We start from the raw sequence: 16,938 nt of genomic DNA, 5'->3' as shown, positions 1-16,938 counted from the left end.
GTTTCGGCTTATACCCCGAGCCTGATGATGAGGCTCACCCTGATTGGATGTCTGATCCATATAATGGAGGTTACCAATATGGTCTTTAGCTCCTTTTGCCTTGTGATGTAGTCTGAACTTCGGAAGGAGACTTAGACTCAACCTCTCTGGAAAGGGGAGGATACTCTCTTGACTAGGTATGCTTGCCTCTGTGTTATGCTTTGGGGTACCTTTTCATTTTGATTACTTGCACAATTTATTTTTGATCCCTGAGTCCTTCACTATTTGTTAACCTTCCCTTTGTGATTTGAAGGAGCTTCTATGTGAGGTATTCCGTGTGGGGGGAGGGGGCCAAAATTGCTCCAGCTCTTTCCAAGATAAACCTCACATTTATATTTTCTCCGTAAATAAACTCAGTATTCATAATTTCTCCTAACCAAGTCCATGTTATTATTTCTTTATTATTAATCAGATGAGGACCCAAAATTGGGGTTCATAAGTTTGGAAGAGCCCTCCTGAATCCCCAAGTCATGCATCACAAGCTTCTTAAAAGTCCAATAAATTTCTTTGGAAATTTTTTACTGACCCTCTGTGGAAATTTCCAACATGCTGTGATTACAGTAATGACATACATTCACAGGCTCATGCCTGGAGGAATCACTATTGAGTCAAAGATACATGTATGTATGTATGTATGTATGTGTATATATAATATATGTATGAAACACATACAAGTATTTATGTACATAGTTTTATGGAGATAACTATTATATATCTATACAAAGTGATATAGATCCAGCTGTCTTCCTACAGAGTGAAGTATATGTCCCTTACACATGCTGGCAGCAAGTCCCCTGGTAGTCTCTGCTGTGTGATACCATCTCTCCTTACAGAGCTTGTTTTGGTTTCTTTTCTTTCCTTTTATTTCTATCTTTTAATTTTTTTTGTTTCCTTTATGCATGCTCCAGTGGAATTTAGGACTGTGGCTGCTCTCCTGGTAGTCTTGAGTTTTAACTGAAATTACTACAGTGCTTGATGTAGTGGCGGTTTAGAGTAAGGAGAGAAGTTTACAAAAATGCTCTTAGAATATGGAGAAGAACCAGCCCAGTCACTCTTAGGCATGGAACTTTGGACTAGGGCTTGTGCTTTTAGTCCTTCCAATTTTTCAGGTACTTTTGCTCTCCAGGAGCAGCTAGTTACACAGGCTAGGTAAATAATGCCTTAAGCAAGGAACTCTTGCGACAAAAAACCTTTCTCACCACTTTTCCCTGCCCTGCCCTGTCCTTAGATGTTCATTCTAAAAACAAATTTTAGAGCTGCCACCTGACTTCTCTGCCTGGATCCGTGGGGCAGAGGAACAGACCACTCAGAGAAGTTCTGTAATTCCTACAGGCACACCATGGCAGTCACAAATGGCATTTCAGCTTTTGCTCATTGAAGCTTACATATGGCAATTCCAACCTTGAAAGAAATGCAAAGTCCTCTTTCCCCCAGGAGATTCTGGACAGCTTGAATTGCTGTGGGAGAATATGAGAACATGAGGAAGATACTCTTCAGTAGGTGTGTATTTTCCACCATCTCTGGGTTCTAGTAGCAGAGACAGGTGGGAGAATTACAGTCAATGTGTTTCAAATGGTATGTTGCTGACCTAAAATCCATTGTAAAATCATTTTATTTGAGCATGATGGAACAGAATCTAGTACAATAGCTACAAAACATCATTGCGTTGCATGAGGAAGTATTGTTTTATGAGAAATCTAATACATGTGAATGTGCATGCATTATTTTTTTTCCAATTCAGTCAGCCAAACCTTTGGGGAATATTGTCATAATTTTACCTTTCTGTTTTTGGTCACATACTCTTGTGATTCTGGATTACAAAAATTAAAACTAAAACTTTTGTTAATCAACAATGAGTTTTTCTAAATTCTGTAACCATTGCTTTTTGGGGGAACTCTTTGTCAACTGTTCAGGCAAGTGGAGAGAAATATCTGAGGTGAGTTTGCCGGGCATGGTGGCACACGCCTTTAATCCCAGCACTAGTGAGGCCGAGGTAGGAGGATCGCCAAGAGTTCGAGGCCAGCCTGAGAGTACACAGTGAATTCCAGATCAGCCTGGACTAGAGTGAGACCCTACCTCGAAAAAACAAAAACACAAACAGAAGTCTGAGGTGAGCTACCTAAAATTAGCAACAACAAATGAAAAATTTGTGACTAAACAGATAACACTAAGACACCTAACCCATGCACATGTGTGTGAGCATATGTGAGTTTGTGCACCAGGCAGAAACTTAGAGCCTGGGATTCATGTGTGGACAGAGTGAAAAGTGTTTATTTAATCAACTGTTACTAACTTTGCTGTCCGTTCCATAAGAAGAGTTTATAGACAGACTTGTGACCCCAATGAACAGACTTACCCGAGAACCAGAAACCAGCAGTCTCTCCACCTGTTTTGTTTCTTGCCTGAGGAAAATCTTCTCTGATTCCCAATAATACATATAAGGGAACTCTGAAATCCCAGGAGAAAATTGTCCTATTCTAGAAATTTCTGAGGAGGAACAGAAAAAACTCAGAGCCACACCAGGTGGGGTTGCTTTAATATGAGATCATTTCTCCCTTGCTGTCTTCTAGGAAACTGGCTTTGTTTCCGAACGTCACAGCTCACAAACTGCTGCTGCTGATCTCTGTCTTAGTTTTCTGGGTCATCTACTTGACTTCCAAAGGCAGTACACAGGTAGGGATTGTTTTCTTTTTCAAAATTTCACAGAGGGTCGTAATGGTTTCATTTGAATGCTCTTTGATGAGGGCAAGAAGTGGACGTGAAAAGCATGTGTTGCCTTAATGAGATAATGTGGATAGAGGGTTCTCTGTTCTGCATTAATCCTTTAGACAATTGTGTGTGTGTGTGTGTGTGTGTGTGTGCGCGCGCGCGCGCGCGCGCGTGTGCGTGTATCTGTATGTGACTGTTGCTCCGTTAACAGCAGATGGGTCTGATCCTGTCTGTGTACTTCTTAGCACTGCTAGCCATCCTGCCTCTAGCGAGTGTGTTTTCTTTCTTGGCCTCAAAGACTCCAATCTAGTTAAATGTTTGTCAGTCCTCTCCTTCTCAGAGGTTTTCTTATTCTTTGCATAGAAAAGTTGGTGTTGATTTTTTTTCTTTCTACAGTCTTTCTTACTTGATTTGACTTTCAGTTTCTCCTCCTTCAAACTGTTTACTCCATCTTTGCTCAGCAGTCATCTTCATTATTTTTCACTATGACAGCTCTCTCTCAAGCTCTTTATATTCCTCTTGCCATCTTTGACTTCCTTTTTGCACCAGTACATTTCACTAGATAAATATACATATGTATCCACACACAATTGGCCAAAAGATGTTAGAACAGATCAATGAACTCCATAAAATTGAGGGACACAAAATCAGCATTTAAAAATCAGCAACATTTCTGGAGTGCAGCTTTACTCACCACTGTAGCACCAGAGCAAAACGAGTGACATTTCTGCACACCAGCCACAAACCCTGCAGTAAAGGAGCCAAGGAAACAAGCTCATATAACAGCACCAGACAAACATAAGCTACTTAGGAATATATTTAACCACTTAGATGAAAAACCTGTGCACTGAACAGTGTAAAATGTTAATTAAAGAAAGCAGTATAAAATATACCATGTGCATAGATTAAAATAGTGTTAAAAATTTCCATACTATACAAAGTGATCTATGTAGTCAAGATAATTTGTATCTGAATTCCGAAGATAATATTTTCATAGAAATGTGTAAACAACTCTTAAAATTTTATGGACTCATCAAAGACCCTGAACAACCAAAACTAATGAAACTGCAGGCATTATGGGTACCTGATCCAAGATCTACCACCAAATAGAGTCACCAAAATAGCTTATTACTGTCATGCAAATAGATGGCTATGTCAGGTGATGAATATGTTAATTAGCTTGATTTTATGATCTCTCATCACCTGCATATATTAAAACACATTATACACTATAAATACATAATTTTTGTCCATCAAAAACTAGTACATTATTTTTAAAAGTCTCTGCCACCTCTGTCGTCATTAAGCAGTAACTGCCATTCCCCTGTCTCTGTCAAGGCGTTCTTTGGTGTTGCAAGCATGGGGCCCTTGTGTATCTCTTAAATGATTCACTTCTGGAAGCCAGGGTTGCATGTTTGTGACTCTCCGGATTGGACTTTGTGATATCATAATCATAGTAGTTATGAACAATGTATGTGTGTCTTTCTTTTGCAATTTACTAGTAATAATTAAGTAAATTCTCATTATTAAGATCAATTATGGCAGAGTATCTTTAATTATCAAAGTATCTAGTAGAGTTGGCCTTTCTATACACTTGACTTAATTTGGGTAGCCAAAAGAGTAAAATATTGACTGATTCAATCATAGAAAATATAAAAACAGAATTTAATATTTAGTAAATAAAAGTGGGGCCTATCCCAAGATTGTAAGCAACAGAAGTAAATCACAAAGTAAATTTTCAAAACTTCAAGTACAAATATTAATACTTCTAAAAATATAAAGCAATGAAGAGCTAAAAATACTTTCTGCAAAGTTTAAATGTTAAAATACCTATTAAAATTTTATTATGTAGATGTAATATCAAATGAGAGATAAGTTAAAATGAAAATTAAAGTTAGATATAAGACATAGACAGTTTAAAACTGAAAAATACATTAGTAAAATAGTATGTGAATAAAAATAAATTTGAAATTGATAGATATTAAAAAAGTGAGTACAATCTAACATAATAGTAAGCCTCCATTTTTATCTGTTAAATTTGTAAATGCTTTTATTGCCAGTATTCTATAATTTAGTCACAAATATGTAAGCTGATGAACTTTGTTAGGGATATTCAGTCAGCTGTGCGATGTGAAGATAATCCCTCTCTTTAGGTGAGCACACAGCCTTCTGATGTCATCAAACAAAGACTGATTCATTCAGGCAACTATCTAATTACTAGAATAAGATATATGTGATGCTATATAATTATTTTGACATAATTATATTGTTCTTGGTAAAAGGAAAAAATAGTATACTTGAACGTTATGTTTTTCTATACAAATATCAAATTGTGACTTAACAATACAAAGCAAAATTCAAACAAGCAAAAAATTGAACAAACAAGGGTATATTTCCAACCCTGTAATAAAGAAATAACCCTATATATTAAAAACTGGGAAACACCCAAGTGTTTTGTAAAGTGCCATTAATAAGTAGACATTATCCAATTTTCCAACATCATAGGCCTTACAACCCATGGAACATTTTCTTGATGTTATATTACCTGATCAATAAAAATAATAATCATAAAAATTATGTAGCCACTTTACTTATAATGCATTGTATTAGCTGCAAAAGATAGTATAACTATGTATTTGGTATGATCACAGCTAGGTAAAAGATACACTCAGGAGGGAAAGAAATGGGTGTGATAAAATATAAAGTACAATAAAGATCAATATTTAAGTAAAATTATATTTTTAAATATTTGTTTCCACATTTTGTACAATATGGTTAGATGATTTTCATAAAAAAATAAAGCAAGGAGAAATAAATATTTTAGATTCAGTAATGAAATAGATATTTGTTATATCTAGTTAATCTTGAAGCTAATGATTCTCCCAAAGAAACTACTTATTGACAATAGCAGAAGTCCCACTATGTGGAAATCAATTTCTGTAATTCCATAGCTGAAAGCTAGTTAGAATTGATTTCTAACGTGTCATTTCATCCCATTGATGATATAAAGTGAGTCACAACAACTTGTATTGAAGAGCAAGCTCCCTTTTAATGCCTGTAGTAAATATGCCCCTTCCCCTCAATGCTGCAGTTCTTGTTTCAGTTGAGAAGCCCCATCACCCTGAGACAATGGCAGATCTTTAGGAAGTTCTCAAGCTCCGAAGTACCTCTGAACCCATCAGCTTCACCAACAGAGACAGAGCTGAGAGTGGGGGAGATCCTGGAGAAACTGGATCAACTGATCCCGCCCAGACCCTTCACCCACTTCAAAACCACCACCAGCGCCGCCCACAGCACCGCCACCGTCCTCAACCCTCGGCGCACGTACTGCGTGGGGGACCAGCTGGACGTCCTGCTGGAGGCCAGGGACCACCTGGGACGCAGGAAGAAGTACGGCGGGGACTTCCTGAGGGCCAGGATGTCCTCCCCAGCCCTGAAAGCAGGCGCTTCAGGAAAAGTGACAGACTTCAACAATGGCACCTACCTTGTCAGCTTCAAGCTGTTCTGGGAGGGCAGCGTCTTCCTGTCTGTCCTGCTCATCCACCCCAGCGAGGGGGTATCGGCTCTCTGGAGGGCAAGGAATAAAGCCTATGACAGGGTCATCTTCACGGGTCACTTTGTTAATGGCACCTCCCAGGTTGTCACCGAATGTGGCTTGACCCTAAATACAAAGTCTGAACTGTGTCAGTACCTGGATGCTCGGGACCAAGAGGCTTTCTACTGTGTGAAACCTCCACGTATTCCCTGTGAGTCCCTCATCCACATGCACTCCAAAAATAGAGGCATTTCTTACCTGAGTGAGGAAGAATGGCGCCTTTTCCAAAGGTAATCATGTCTTTGCAGCAAGGCATACAGGCTTGGGTCAGACCAAGCTGTCTAATACATTAGCTTTACCAACCCAATGCTCTAGCGTGTCAGTTCATACTGACTAAAGTTGTAATTAGACCCATTCTCCAGAGACAGCTCAGCTGGTGTCATGTTTACTGCGACCAACTAGGTGCCCTCTGGGAGTATTTCCTGAAAGGATAGTGGTTGGGGAAGTGCTCTGTGCAGTGAGTTTTGTGGTGTGTGGAAACTAGATTCAATAATTTTTTTATAAACCATGTTTTTCTATAATATGCTCATGAGATACTAATTCCCACACACTACCAATAGATGTTATGCCCAAAAAGTGAATAGGCTTATAGTTTGGTTTATCCTTTAAATCAAATGAATCATCAAATCCTCCAAGTCACACTTCTCAGTGACCTCTGGAGCCCCCTGATTTCTGTCTTCTTGTTGCCTCTTTCCTTGTGCAAGTTACTCTCAGACTTCACCTAGGTTCTCACAACTATCTCCAGGGCTGGAGTCACTGGCCTCAGTCATTCTCTCTCTGTCTGTCTCTGTGTGTGTGTGTGAAAGAGAGAGAGAGAGAGTACACAGAAGACAACTTTAGGATGTTGTTCTTCACCTTCCACCGTGTTTGGAAGTAGCACTTCTTGTTCATTTCCAAAGCTCGTTAGCTCATGAGCTGTGGGGATGGTTTAGCTCCATTTCCATCTCTTTATAGGTGTGCTGGGATTAGACACCTGCCGCAGAGATCCAAACTCAGGTTTCACTTGTACATCTAAAGCACCTTATCCATTGAACCATCTCCCCAGTGCTCAGTAAGGGTTCTTTTCAGTTCTCTTCATTGTTCCTAATGTTTTTTCTTTAAAAAAAAAAAAACAACAACTTTTTGTTTAAACCCTTTATTATGACTCCGTAGCTCTTTTGGTGAATTTCAAACACTAATAAGTTTACAGGGACTTGCTTAGTTCTGTAGCCTTTTGGCTCACTTTCTTTCTGCTTTACTCTGTCAAACTGAACTGCCTTCATTTCACAAATGGACCAGCTTTTCTCTTACCACTAGCATTTCATAGCTCTTAGTTTGGACCTTATCTCTTCTAGGAACCATTACATATTGTTGAGTGAAATACCATTACTCCTGTTTTGTTCATTGTATTTTATTCTTCCCCAAAATTACATCGATTAAAGTTCTGAGAAGCTAGGCATGGTGGTGTAGGCCTTTAATCCCAGCACTCAGGAGGCTAAGATTGGAGGAGCACTGTGAGTTTGAAGCCAGCCTGAGACTACAGAGTGAATTCCAAGTCAGCCTGGGCTACAGTAAGACCCTACTTCGATAAACCCAAAAATAAAAAACAAGTTTCAAGAAGTGAGAACTGTAACATTTTCCCCATTTATTTATTCCCTTATTCATTCAATCAAAAAATACAATATAGTCAGCATCTTCTATATTCCAGACACAGCTCTAGGTGTTGGAATTAACATTCTGGTGAGATGAAAAGACAGCAAACAGGTAGGCAAATGGATTTGTTGCAGAAAGTCAAATAGAAGTTGACACTTTCAATAGCATGGTCAGGTCAAAGAGAACAGCCCTTCTTTATGTCTCCATAGGCATATTTCCTTTCCATTCCATACCTTACCTCTATTTCTTATTTCCTTCAACAAGGCACAGACAAATCCCTTTAATCCTATGGTTTAATCAGAAGAGCCTGACCTTTAACAAATGCATAAGTGACTATGTATACAAACAGCCAATGACACTAGGTTCCCCTTGCCAACAGTTTTCTGACATACTTACCCAATTCCTTTCTCAGAATATCTTAAATGTATCAAAATAGGAACAGCAGCAACAAGCATTTTCAGGGCTGCTTGAGTCCATCTAAGCCAGAGACTCCTCCTTACTCTGCTATCTGCAGAGGTCAGCTAATTTGTTTTTACATTTCTTGAAGATCCAATGTGGGGGTGGAAGTGCTGAAGAACCTGCCACCTGTCCAGGTCTTGCGGTGTAACAGTAAGTGCCATGTGCTCCTGACTTCTCGTCCCCGCTGTACCAGCGTAAGCAACTGTTTTGTGTTGCAACGTGCTTATTCCACACTGGCCATTTGAAGCTGCCATTTTGTTTTTCTGGACAAATGATATCAAATACTTTGAAATTTTAAAGAAGAGGTTTTATGGGGCTGGAGCGATGGCTTAGCAGTTGAGGCACTTGCCTGCAAAGCCAAAGGAGCCAGGTTTGATTCCCCAGGACCCATGTTAGCCAGATGCACTAGGGGGCGCAGGCGTCTGGAAATTGTTTGCAGTGGCTGGAGGCCCTGGCACGCCCATTCTCTCTCTTGTTCTCTTTCTCCCCCCCCCCCCACACACTGACTCTGATGAATAAATAAAAATAAAATTTTAAAAGGAGTTTTATACTTGGAACTTATTTTTGTACCTGTTAAGCTAATTTTCAGCCTGAGTAAGACATAAAAATCCAAGGAGACCACTAATTACAGCTGCCCTCTCTCCAAATATACAGGCTTGTGATACATGCTTTTAATCTCAGAACTTGGGAGGTAGAGATAGGAAGATTTGATAAGTTCAAGACCACCCTGAGACTACATAGTGAGTTTCAGGTCAGTTTAAGCTAGAGTGAAAGCCTACCTCAAAAAACTAAATACATACATACACCACACACATAGACATACATATATATGCTGTATGCACTTGCACTTGAGGTCACTTCCCCAGTCAGGAACTGTGCCAGCACCATGTGGATATGCCTCTGCTGAGTAGATTCAGGGTTAGCAAATTTCTTTAGTGTATTTTAATTTCTCTTTCAGCTAAACCATGTCACTTACACAGCTACAAACTGGCCATATGTGAATTTTTTAAAATATTATATTTATTTATTTATTTATTTATTCATTCATTCATTTGACAGAGAAGGAGGGAGGGAGGGAAAGAGAGAGAGAGAGAGACTGGGCATGCCAGGGCCTCCAGCCACTGCAAACACTGCAGACATGTGCGCCTCCTTGTGCATCTGACTAACGTGGGTCCTGGGGAATTGAACCTGGGTCCTTTGGCTTTGCAGTGAAGCACCTCAACTGCTAAGCCATCCCTCCAGCCCCATATCTGAATTTTTTTAAAAAAGTTTTATCACATGAACTTTAGTGGTCGACACAGACATCTAATCCATACAGCACTGATGCTTCTGCTAAACCTCAGTTAAAGTGGATTTCAGTAAAGCAAATGACTTCTAATATGTCAATGAACAGGTGTGTCATTACATATTGCCTCCACTTTTATGCATTCAGTAAGTGCTTAGCGAGGACTTCCTGTATGTAAATGATTCACTAATGCTGAACAAGAATGTAGATATAAATAAATCATGGGTCCAGACCTATGTGAAGAAGCCAGACACCTTCTCTGCCTGGGCAACCACTACCCCTGCACAACTTTTACACCAAAGGAAGTTTGAAGACTCCTGAGTTGGCTTGAATCCTCATTACACCTCTTTTCCCTTTTTGTTTCTCTCTTTCCTGGATGGTAATGTCTATTAAAGTCAGGACCTTTCTGTTGTTGTTATTTTTTTGGAGCAGCTAACAAATCTGATGTAATCCAGTAGGTATAAATGTAAGCTCCTAAATTTGTTCCTCAAGCCCCAAAGAGTCAGAAAGAGAATACTTTTTTTTTTTCTTTTTGCTTGCAAATATGAAAGCTGCCTCAGAATCATAGCTGGGCTCAGGCTCAGTATGTGTTTGTGAATTCAGCCTGGGAGATGCAGAACAAGGAGGCCATGGCATGTTATCTTCTACATACGGAAGAACACACCGAGAAAATTATGCTCAGTCCTAGACACAATTAAGCACTTTCTTTTTTATTAGCCAGAGACCATGTTATTGGCTGACACAAAATAAACAGTGTGACCCTCTTCCCTGTTTGAAGAGGATGGGGCTTGAAGGTTTAGGCCACTGTCATTGGTGACATACTCAACTGGGACGCCTAGCCTTGCTATTTTCTTCCTGACTTTGCTTAGCTGTCCCACTGTGGAGTGGCCTTAGGGACAAGGTAGATACCAGGGAATCGCAAAGGTTCAAGACAAATGAAATCCTTGCTCCAAGAAAAAAATATCCAGTGAGAACAATTCAGCCATCTCTCTTTTTTTTTTTTTTTTAAATTTTTATTTATTTATTTGAGAGCAACAGACACAGAGAGAAAGACAGAGAGAGGGAGAGAGAGAGAATGGGCGTGCCAGGGCTTCCAGCCTCTGCAAACGAACTCCAGACGCGTGCGCCCCCTTGTGCATCTGGCTAACGTGGGACCTGGGGAACCGATCCTTGAACCGGGGTCCTTAGGCTTCACAGGCAAGCGCTTAACCGCTAAGCCATCTCTCCAGCCCAATTCAGCCATCTCTTTAACATCACTTCATGAGCTAAACACCCAGGGGAGAAAGGAAGGTGGAAATAAGAAAGAAAATTGAGGTGAAGGGAAGAAAAAGAAAAGGAAGCAAAAGCAAAAGTATTTAAAATATAATTTGTGATAGTAAATATTATTTTTTTCTGTTGTTGCCAGAGACTGAGGGCATGCAAAAGAAATGTCAGGTTGGAATGAAGACTCCTTTCCCCAGTGGCTATACTTTGAAAGAAAGGTGGATTATGACATTTTGCAAACAGCACGAGTTCAGTACAATACAGCAAATAAATGACTGCCTGAAAAGAAAGCTTATTTATCTCATGGGAGACTCAACATTGCGTCAATGGATATACTATTTACAAAAAGTTGTAAAAAGTATGTATGCTCTTTTAATTTTTTTTTTTGAGACAGAGTCTCGTGTAGCCCAGCATGGACTCCAACTCTCTATATAGCTGAAGATGACCTTGAACTTCTTACCCTCCTGCCTCAGCCTCCCAATGCTGAGATTATGATTAATCCAGTTCTTGTATTTTGAAATTATATTTAACTCTTGAAGGATTTAAAAAATAGTAACAGTTAGAATTCTTTTTTTTTTTCTTTTTCTCATTATTTTTTTTTAAATTTATTTACTTTATTTGTATTTTTAAGGAAAGAGAGAGAGAATGCACCAGGGCCTCTTGCTACTGCACATGAACTCCAGATACATGCACCATTTTTCACATCTGGTCTTATGTAGGTACTGGTGAATTGAACCCAGGCTGTTAGGCTTTACAAGCAAGTGTTTTTAACTGCTGAGCCATTTCCCCAGTCCCTTATTTTTATTTTTATTTTTTTGTTTTTTTGAAGTAGGGTCTCACTCTAGCCCAGGCTGGCCTCAAACTTGTGGTGATCCTCCTACCTCTGCCTTCCGAGTGCTAGAATTAATTTATGAATGTTTTTAATCTGTCAAACTTTTGTATTTCAGCTTTGAATAAAAAGGTAAATTTTAGTTTTTTGTGTCTGCATGCATGTTCATGCGTGTTAAGGTGCATGTTTGGGGGGCGCAAATGCATATGCACGTGGGTACATGTGGAGGTGGAGGCCAGAGGACGACCTAGGCTATTGTTCCTCAGTCACTGCCCACCTTGCTTGAGGCAAGGTTTCTATTGGCCTGGAACCCATCAAGTAAGGTAGAGTGATTGTCATACTAGCAACTCAGCTCTCTCCTACGCTCGGCTGTCTTTCTTCTTGAGGACTGTTGACTCAACTCAGGTCCTCATGCAGGGGAAGCTCTTTACCAAGCTATCTCCCAAGACCCACATTTTAGTATTTTATGTTTTTTATTTATTTGAGAAAGAGAGGGTGAAAGAAGCAGATAGATAGAGAGTGAGAATGAGTGTGCTAGGGTATCTAGCTACTGCAAATGAACTCCAGACACATACGCCACCTTGTGCATCTGGCTTGCATAGGTGGTTGGGAAACAAACTTGGGTCCTTAGGCTTCACAGGTAAGCATGTTAACTGCTAAGCCATCTCTCCACCCCACATTTTAGTATCCTTTCTTTTTGTTTTTTCAAGGTAGGGTCTCTCTCTAGCTTAGGCTGACCTGGAATTCACTATGAAGTCTCCGGCTGGCCTCAAACTCATGGGGATCCTCCTACCTCTGCCTCCCAAGTGTTGGGATTAAAGGCGTGTGCCACCACGCCCAGCTATGTTTTAGTATTTTTAATCACAAATATTAGTGTAGTTGCTCTGTTCAAATAGTCTGCTGAAAACTTCAACATATTCTTCAGGTTTAAAAACATCTAAAATATGATACAAGCCTTTATTTTTTAATAGTAACAATTCTGTGGCTAGAGGTGATCATGATTAGAGTTCTATAAATTGCATGCATTTTAAAATTATTATTGTTCTTCTGTTTAGAGATATATTAATTTGCTTTCCATCAGGTTTAACATCTTTTGATCATCATGGATCTGGGCCCTTTAAAATACTTGTTCTTCTGGATATTAAAAGACATATTTTGGTTCAATGGAAAAAGCATGGTAATCCATTTGTTACCGAAAAGCTGTTCTCTATGAAAGAAGACAACTATATTCCACGCGAAATTGACCGGATAGCAGGAGATGATGCCACAGTCATTGTCATTACCCTTGGCCAACACTTCAGACCCTTTCCCATGAACATTTTCATCCGTAGGGTCCTCAATATTAAAAGGGCCATAGAACGTCTATTCTTGAGAAGCTCGGAGACCAAGGTGATACTTAAAACTGAAAACACCAGAGAGGTACATAAAAATGCAGAGATGTTCAGTGACTTTCATGGCTATATTCAGAATCTTATCATGAGGGATATTTTTGAGGATCTCAATGTGGGTATAATTGATGCCTGGGATATGACCATTGCATATTCCACCAATAATGTTCATCCACCTGATAATGTTATTGGAAGTCAGATTGACATGTTTTTAAACTACATTTGCTAGAGAAGAAATGCTGAAAACAGCACTTGTCCATCTCTCTTGGTGATCTCATATATGCTCCAAGTATAACTTAATGCAATCCTAGTTGAGAATAAACTGATTTAAAAAAAAAAGAAATGTAGTTCAATGTACCTAACATACATTTACAACTCAGCCATTTTAAGTGTACAGTTCAGCATCACTAAGTACTGTCACAGTGCCTGCCGCTATCATCATTATCTATCCTCAGAGCTTTTTATCATCCCAAACAGAAACAACCACGTTAAATGACAACTCAGTCACTCCTGCCCCTAGCTCTGGGCAACTACATCACACTTTCTGTCTTCATGAACTTGACTATTCTAGACACCTCATCTAAATGTAATTATAAAATATATGTGATTTTGTGTTATACTTATTTGGCTTTAAAGCTCATCCATGCTGTAGTGTGCAGCAGAGTTTCCTTGCTTTTAGAGAGGAATGTCACATATATACATTCCATGACTAGGCCACATTTTGTTTTTCTGTTTGTTGATTGATGTTGTTTGTTGACCACCTCTTGACCATTGTGAATCATTCTGCTATGAAGAGGAAACCAGAGTTAAAGCCATGTCTCCATGTTGACCATTATGTCTAAATAGCAAGTCATCATAATTCAAACTTTAAAGAAATTTACAGCCCAGAAGTTTCAGACCCTTTTCCATCAGCATTTTCATCTGTAGGGTCAATAATGTTTAAAGGGCTATAGCATATTTTTTTTTTCTTGTGAATCTCAGAGGCCAAGGTGATACTTCAAATGAAAAATACCAGTTAGAGAAAATGTGATCTATAGGAGAAAACTTAGTGTCTTCTTGTTTAGAGTTTCTTAAAATATGGTTGACAGTTGCTTCTTAGATTCCCTTAAGACTCATGAATCATAAACCAAAACCATAAATATTATATCAATGTCAGGCCTAGGAACCCTGATATTTGGTGAACCTAGAAGTATGGTTTGGGAGTCCTCAAATACTTCATAACCTTTGAGCCAGTATCTTTCTCTTAGAAACAGTGCTAGCTTACTTCTCAAGCATTTGAGCATTATTATCAAGGACCATTCTCCTGTTCCCTTGAGCTTCTGAGTGAAAGGAAGTAAAGCTATTATACCATGACATCAGTGAAAAGGACAAGTCACAGAGCACAAGACCAGACTCTAAATAACAGAACTCATAATCAAAGCTTCGTTCTTGAGCTGGAGAGATGGCTTAGCAGTTAAGGTGCTTCCTGCAAAGCCAAAGGACCCAGGTTTGACTCCCCAGGACCCACATAAGCCAGATGTACAAAGTGGCCCAGGCACCTGAAGTTCATTTGCAGAGCTGGAAGCCCAGGGGCACCCGTTCTCTCTCTTTCTTGCTCTCTTTCTCTCTCAAATAAATAAATACATATAATATTTTAAAAAATAAAAATCTTCCTTTTATCATCTCATTATTCTTCTAAACATTTCTTGATTAATTGCTTTACTGAATTCTCATTTTTAGACCAAAACTTTCTCAAAGTCCTTCATCACAGTTTTGTGATATGGTTTCTCTTCTTACCCTCATTCTCCAGATGCAATAAAGGTTTATTTAAATCATTTACAATATGCCTTCCACCCTATATCGCATTCAGTAAACTGAATGCTTTAAGTCAGTCTAGAATAATAACTTCTCTTTTAGTGTTGCATTATTTAACATATCAGACATAGTCAGATGTAGTTGTTTAATTAATTTGTTTGAGAGAGAGAGAGAGGAAAAGAGGCAGGCAGAGAGAGAAAGAGAGAGAGAGGATAGGCACACCAGGGCCTCCAGCCACTGCAAATGAACTCCAGACGCATGCACCACCTTGTGTATCTGGCTTACCTGGGTCCTGGGGAATCAAATAGAGGTCCTTTGGCTTTGCAGGCAAACGCCTTAACAGCTAAGCCATCTCTCCAGCCCTATATGTAGTTGTTTAAACTTCAATTAGCTCTTCAACTGCACTAATCATATTTCAGGTTCTCAGTAGTCATATATGGTAAGTGACGCTGCGCAGACGACATAACAGGTGCCTGCATTCTTCTCTAGGTAGCATTGCTTTAATGCTGGGCTGTAGTATTGGAGTTTGTTTTAAGAAGTATAAATGGCTTGGGAAATAGCTCAGTGGGTAAAGTGCTTGCTGCACAGGTATGAGGAACTTGAATTCAGATGTCCAGTGCCAGTGTAAAAGCTGGATGTAGTGGCACCCTCCTGTAATCCCAGCGCTGGGGAAGTGGAGACAGGAGGATCCCTGGGACTTGCTAGCTGGCTGCTCTAGCCACATCAGGGACCTCCAGGTTCAGCATGAGATGCTGTCCAAAAATAAGGTGGAAACTGACTGAAGAAGACACCCAGTATTGTTCTCTGGCCTCCACAAGTACATGCATGTGCACACACATACATATGAACATGCATCTACACATGCACACATACACAGACAAAAAATAAAGTCTAATATGCTGTGGCTTAGTTGATAAGAGTGTTTGCTTAGTAATGGACCCAGTTCTGGGTTCAATCCCCAGCACCATCCTCCAGTGCTATGGCATGCTCCTGTAATCCCAGCACTCGGGAAGGAAAAGCAGGAGGATCAGAAGTTCAAAGTCAACCTTAGCTACAATGCAAGTTTGAGATCAGCCTGGCCTATAAGACACCCTGTCCCAAAATAAATTAATTTAAAAAATAGATATAATGATAGGTGTGATCTTTAAGTTTTGTGTCAACTTGATCTGTTCAGACGCTCTTCATAAGTGAGTCTCTAGGTTGCTTCCAGGAAGGATTAATTAAAGGAGGAATCCTTCCCCCAGGGTGAGCCATTTGCCCAGAGTGGGCTTTAATCTAAGGAAGTTCTGAGAAGGGAAGTAGTCCTCTCTTCCCACCTGGATGCAGGTTCTCCTTGCTGCTTTCCAGTGTGGACTGAAGATCAGCATGGACCAGAGGCTCCAGGACACCTCCAGACTTTCAGTGCCTGACTGGGACTGCTGAGCCATCCAGCCTCATGGACCGAGCAGCTACCGGGTTCCTTGACTCTAAGGCATGCAAACTGCTATTGTTGGACTGCCATACGGTAATCCAATAAATTCCCTTTTAATATAATTCATTCTTTCAATTCTGTTCCTCTAGATAACCCTGACTAATACAATAAGTTATAATTGTTTAAGCTGAATAAAAAAGGCCATCAGATGTTGGTGTACAATTCCTGACTTTATGCCACTTACATCTTAGTTATTCATTTAAAAGAAGCACTAGGGTTTGAATATCTTACAGTGTTTTTTCCTTGAAGCAATAGGTTACAGTAGATATTGGCTTTGCTGTTTACATACAAGACTTGAGCAAGCCATTTGAATTCATGGAAATATTCTTTATAGTTATGAACAGGCCTTTTTCAAAAACCCATTTCTGTACAATGGAGTGAAATGAAACTAGAAATCAATAGGAGGAAAAAAAAAAACCCCAAAATATGTAGAAATTAAACACTGCATTCTTAAACCCCCACTGGGTCAAGAAA

General features: G+C 39.5%; 1 protein-coding gene across 1 annotated transcript; it reads left to right on the top strand.

The window, feature by feature from the left end:
- The first annotated feature begins 99 nt into the window (after positions 1–99).
- On the top strand, positions 100–13,428 carry LOC101607280 (NXPE family member 2). The gene is made up of 7 exons (XM_045146017.1): positions 100–176; positions 1,372–1,539; positions 2,610–2,712; positions 5,840–6,573; positions 8,523–8,584; positions 11,125–11,340; positions 12,893–13,428. Exons 2-7 carry the CDS (start codon positions 1,517–1,519, stop codon positions 13,426–13,428), a joined length of 1,674 nt encoding a protein of 557 aa, XP_045001952.1. The 5' UTR covers positions 100–176; positions 1,372–1,516.
- The last annotated feature ends 3,510 nt before the right edge of the window (positions 13,429–16,938 follow it).

This window comes from Jaculus jaculus, chromosome 3 (assembly GCF_020740685.1).
Source record: "Jaculus jaculus isolate mJacJac1 chromosome 3, mJacJac1.mat.Y.cur, whole genome shotgun sequence".
Lineage (NCBI taxonomy): Eukaryota > Metazoa > Chordata > Mammalia > Rodentia > Dipodidae > Jaculus > Jaculus jaculus.
The sequence above is the reverse complement of the archived record's forward strand: the minus strand, read 5'-3'. Positions and strand labels throughout refer to the sequence as shown.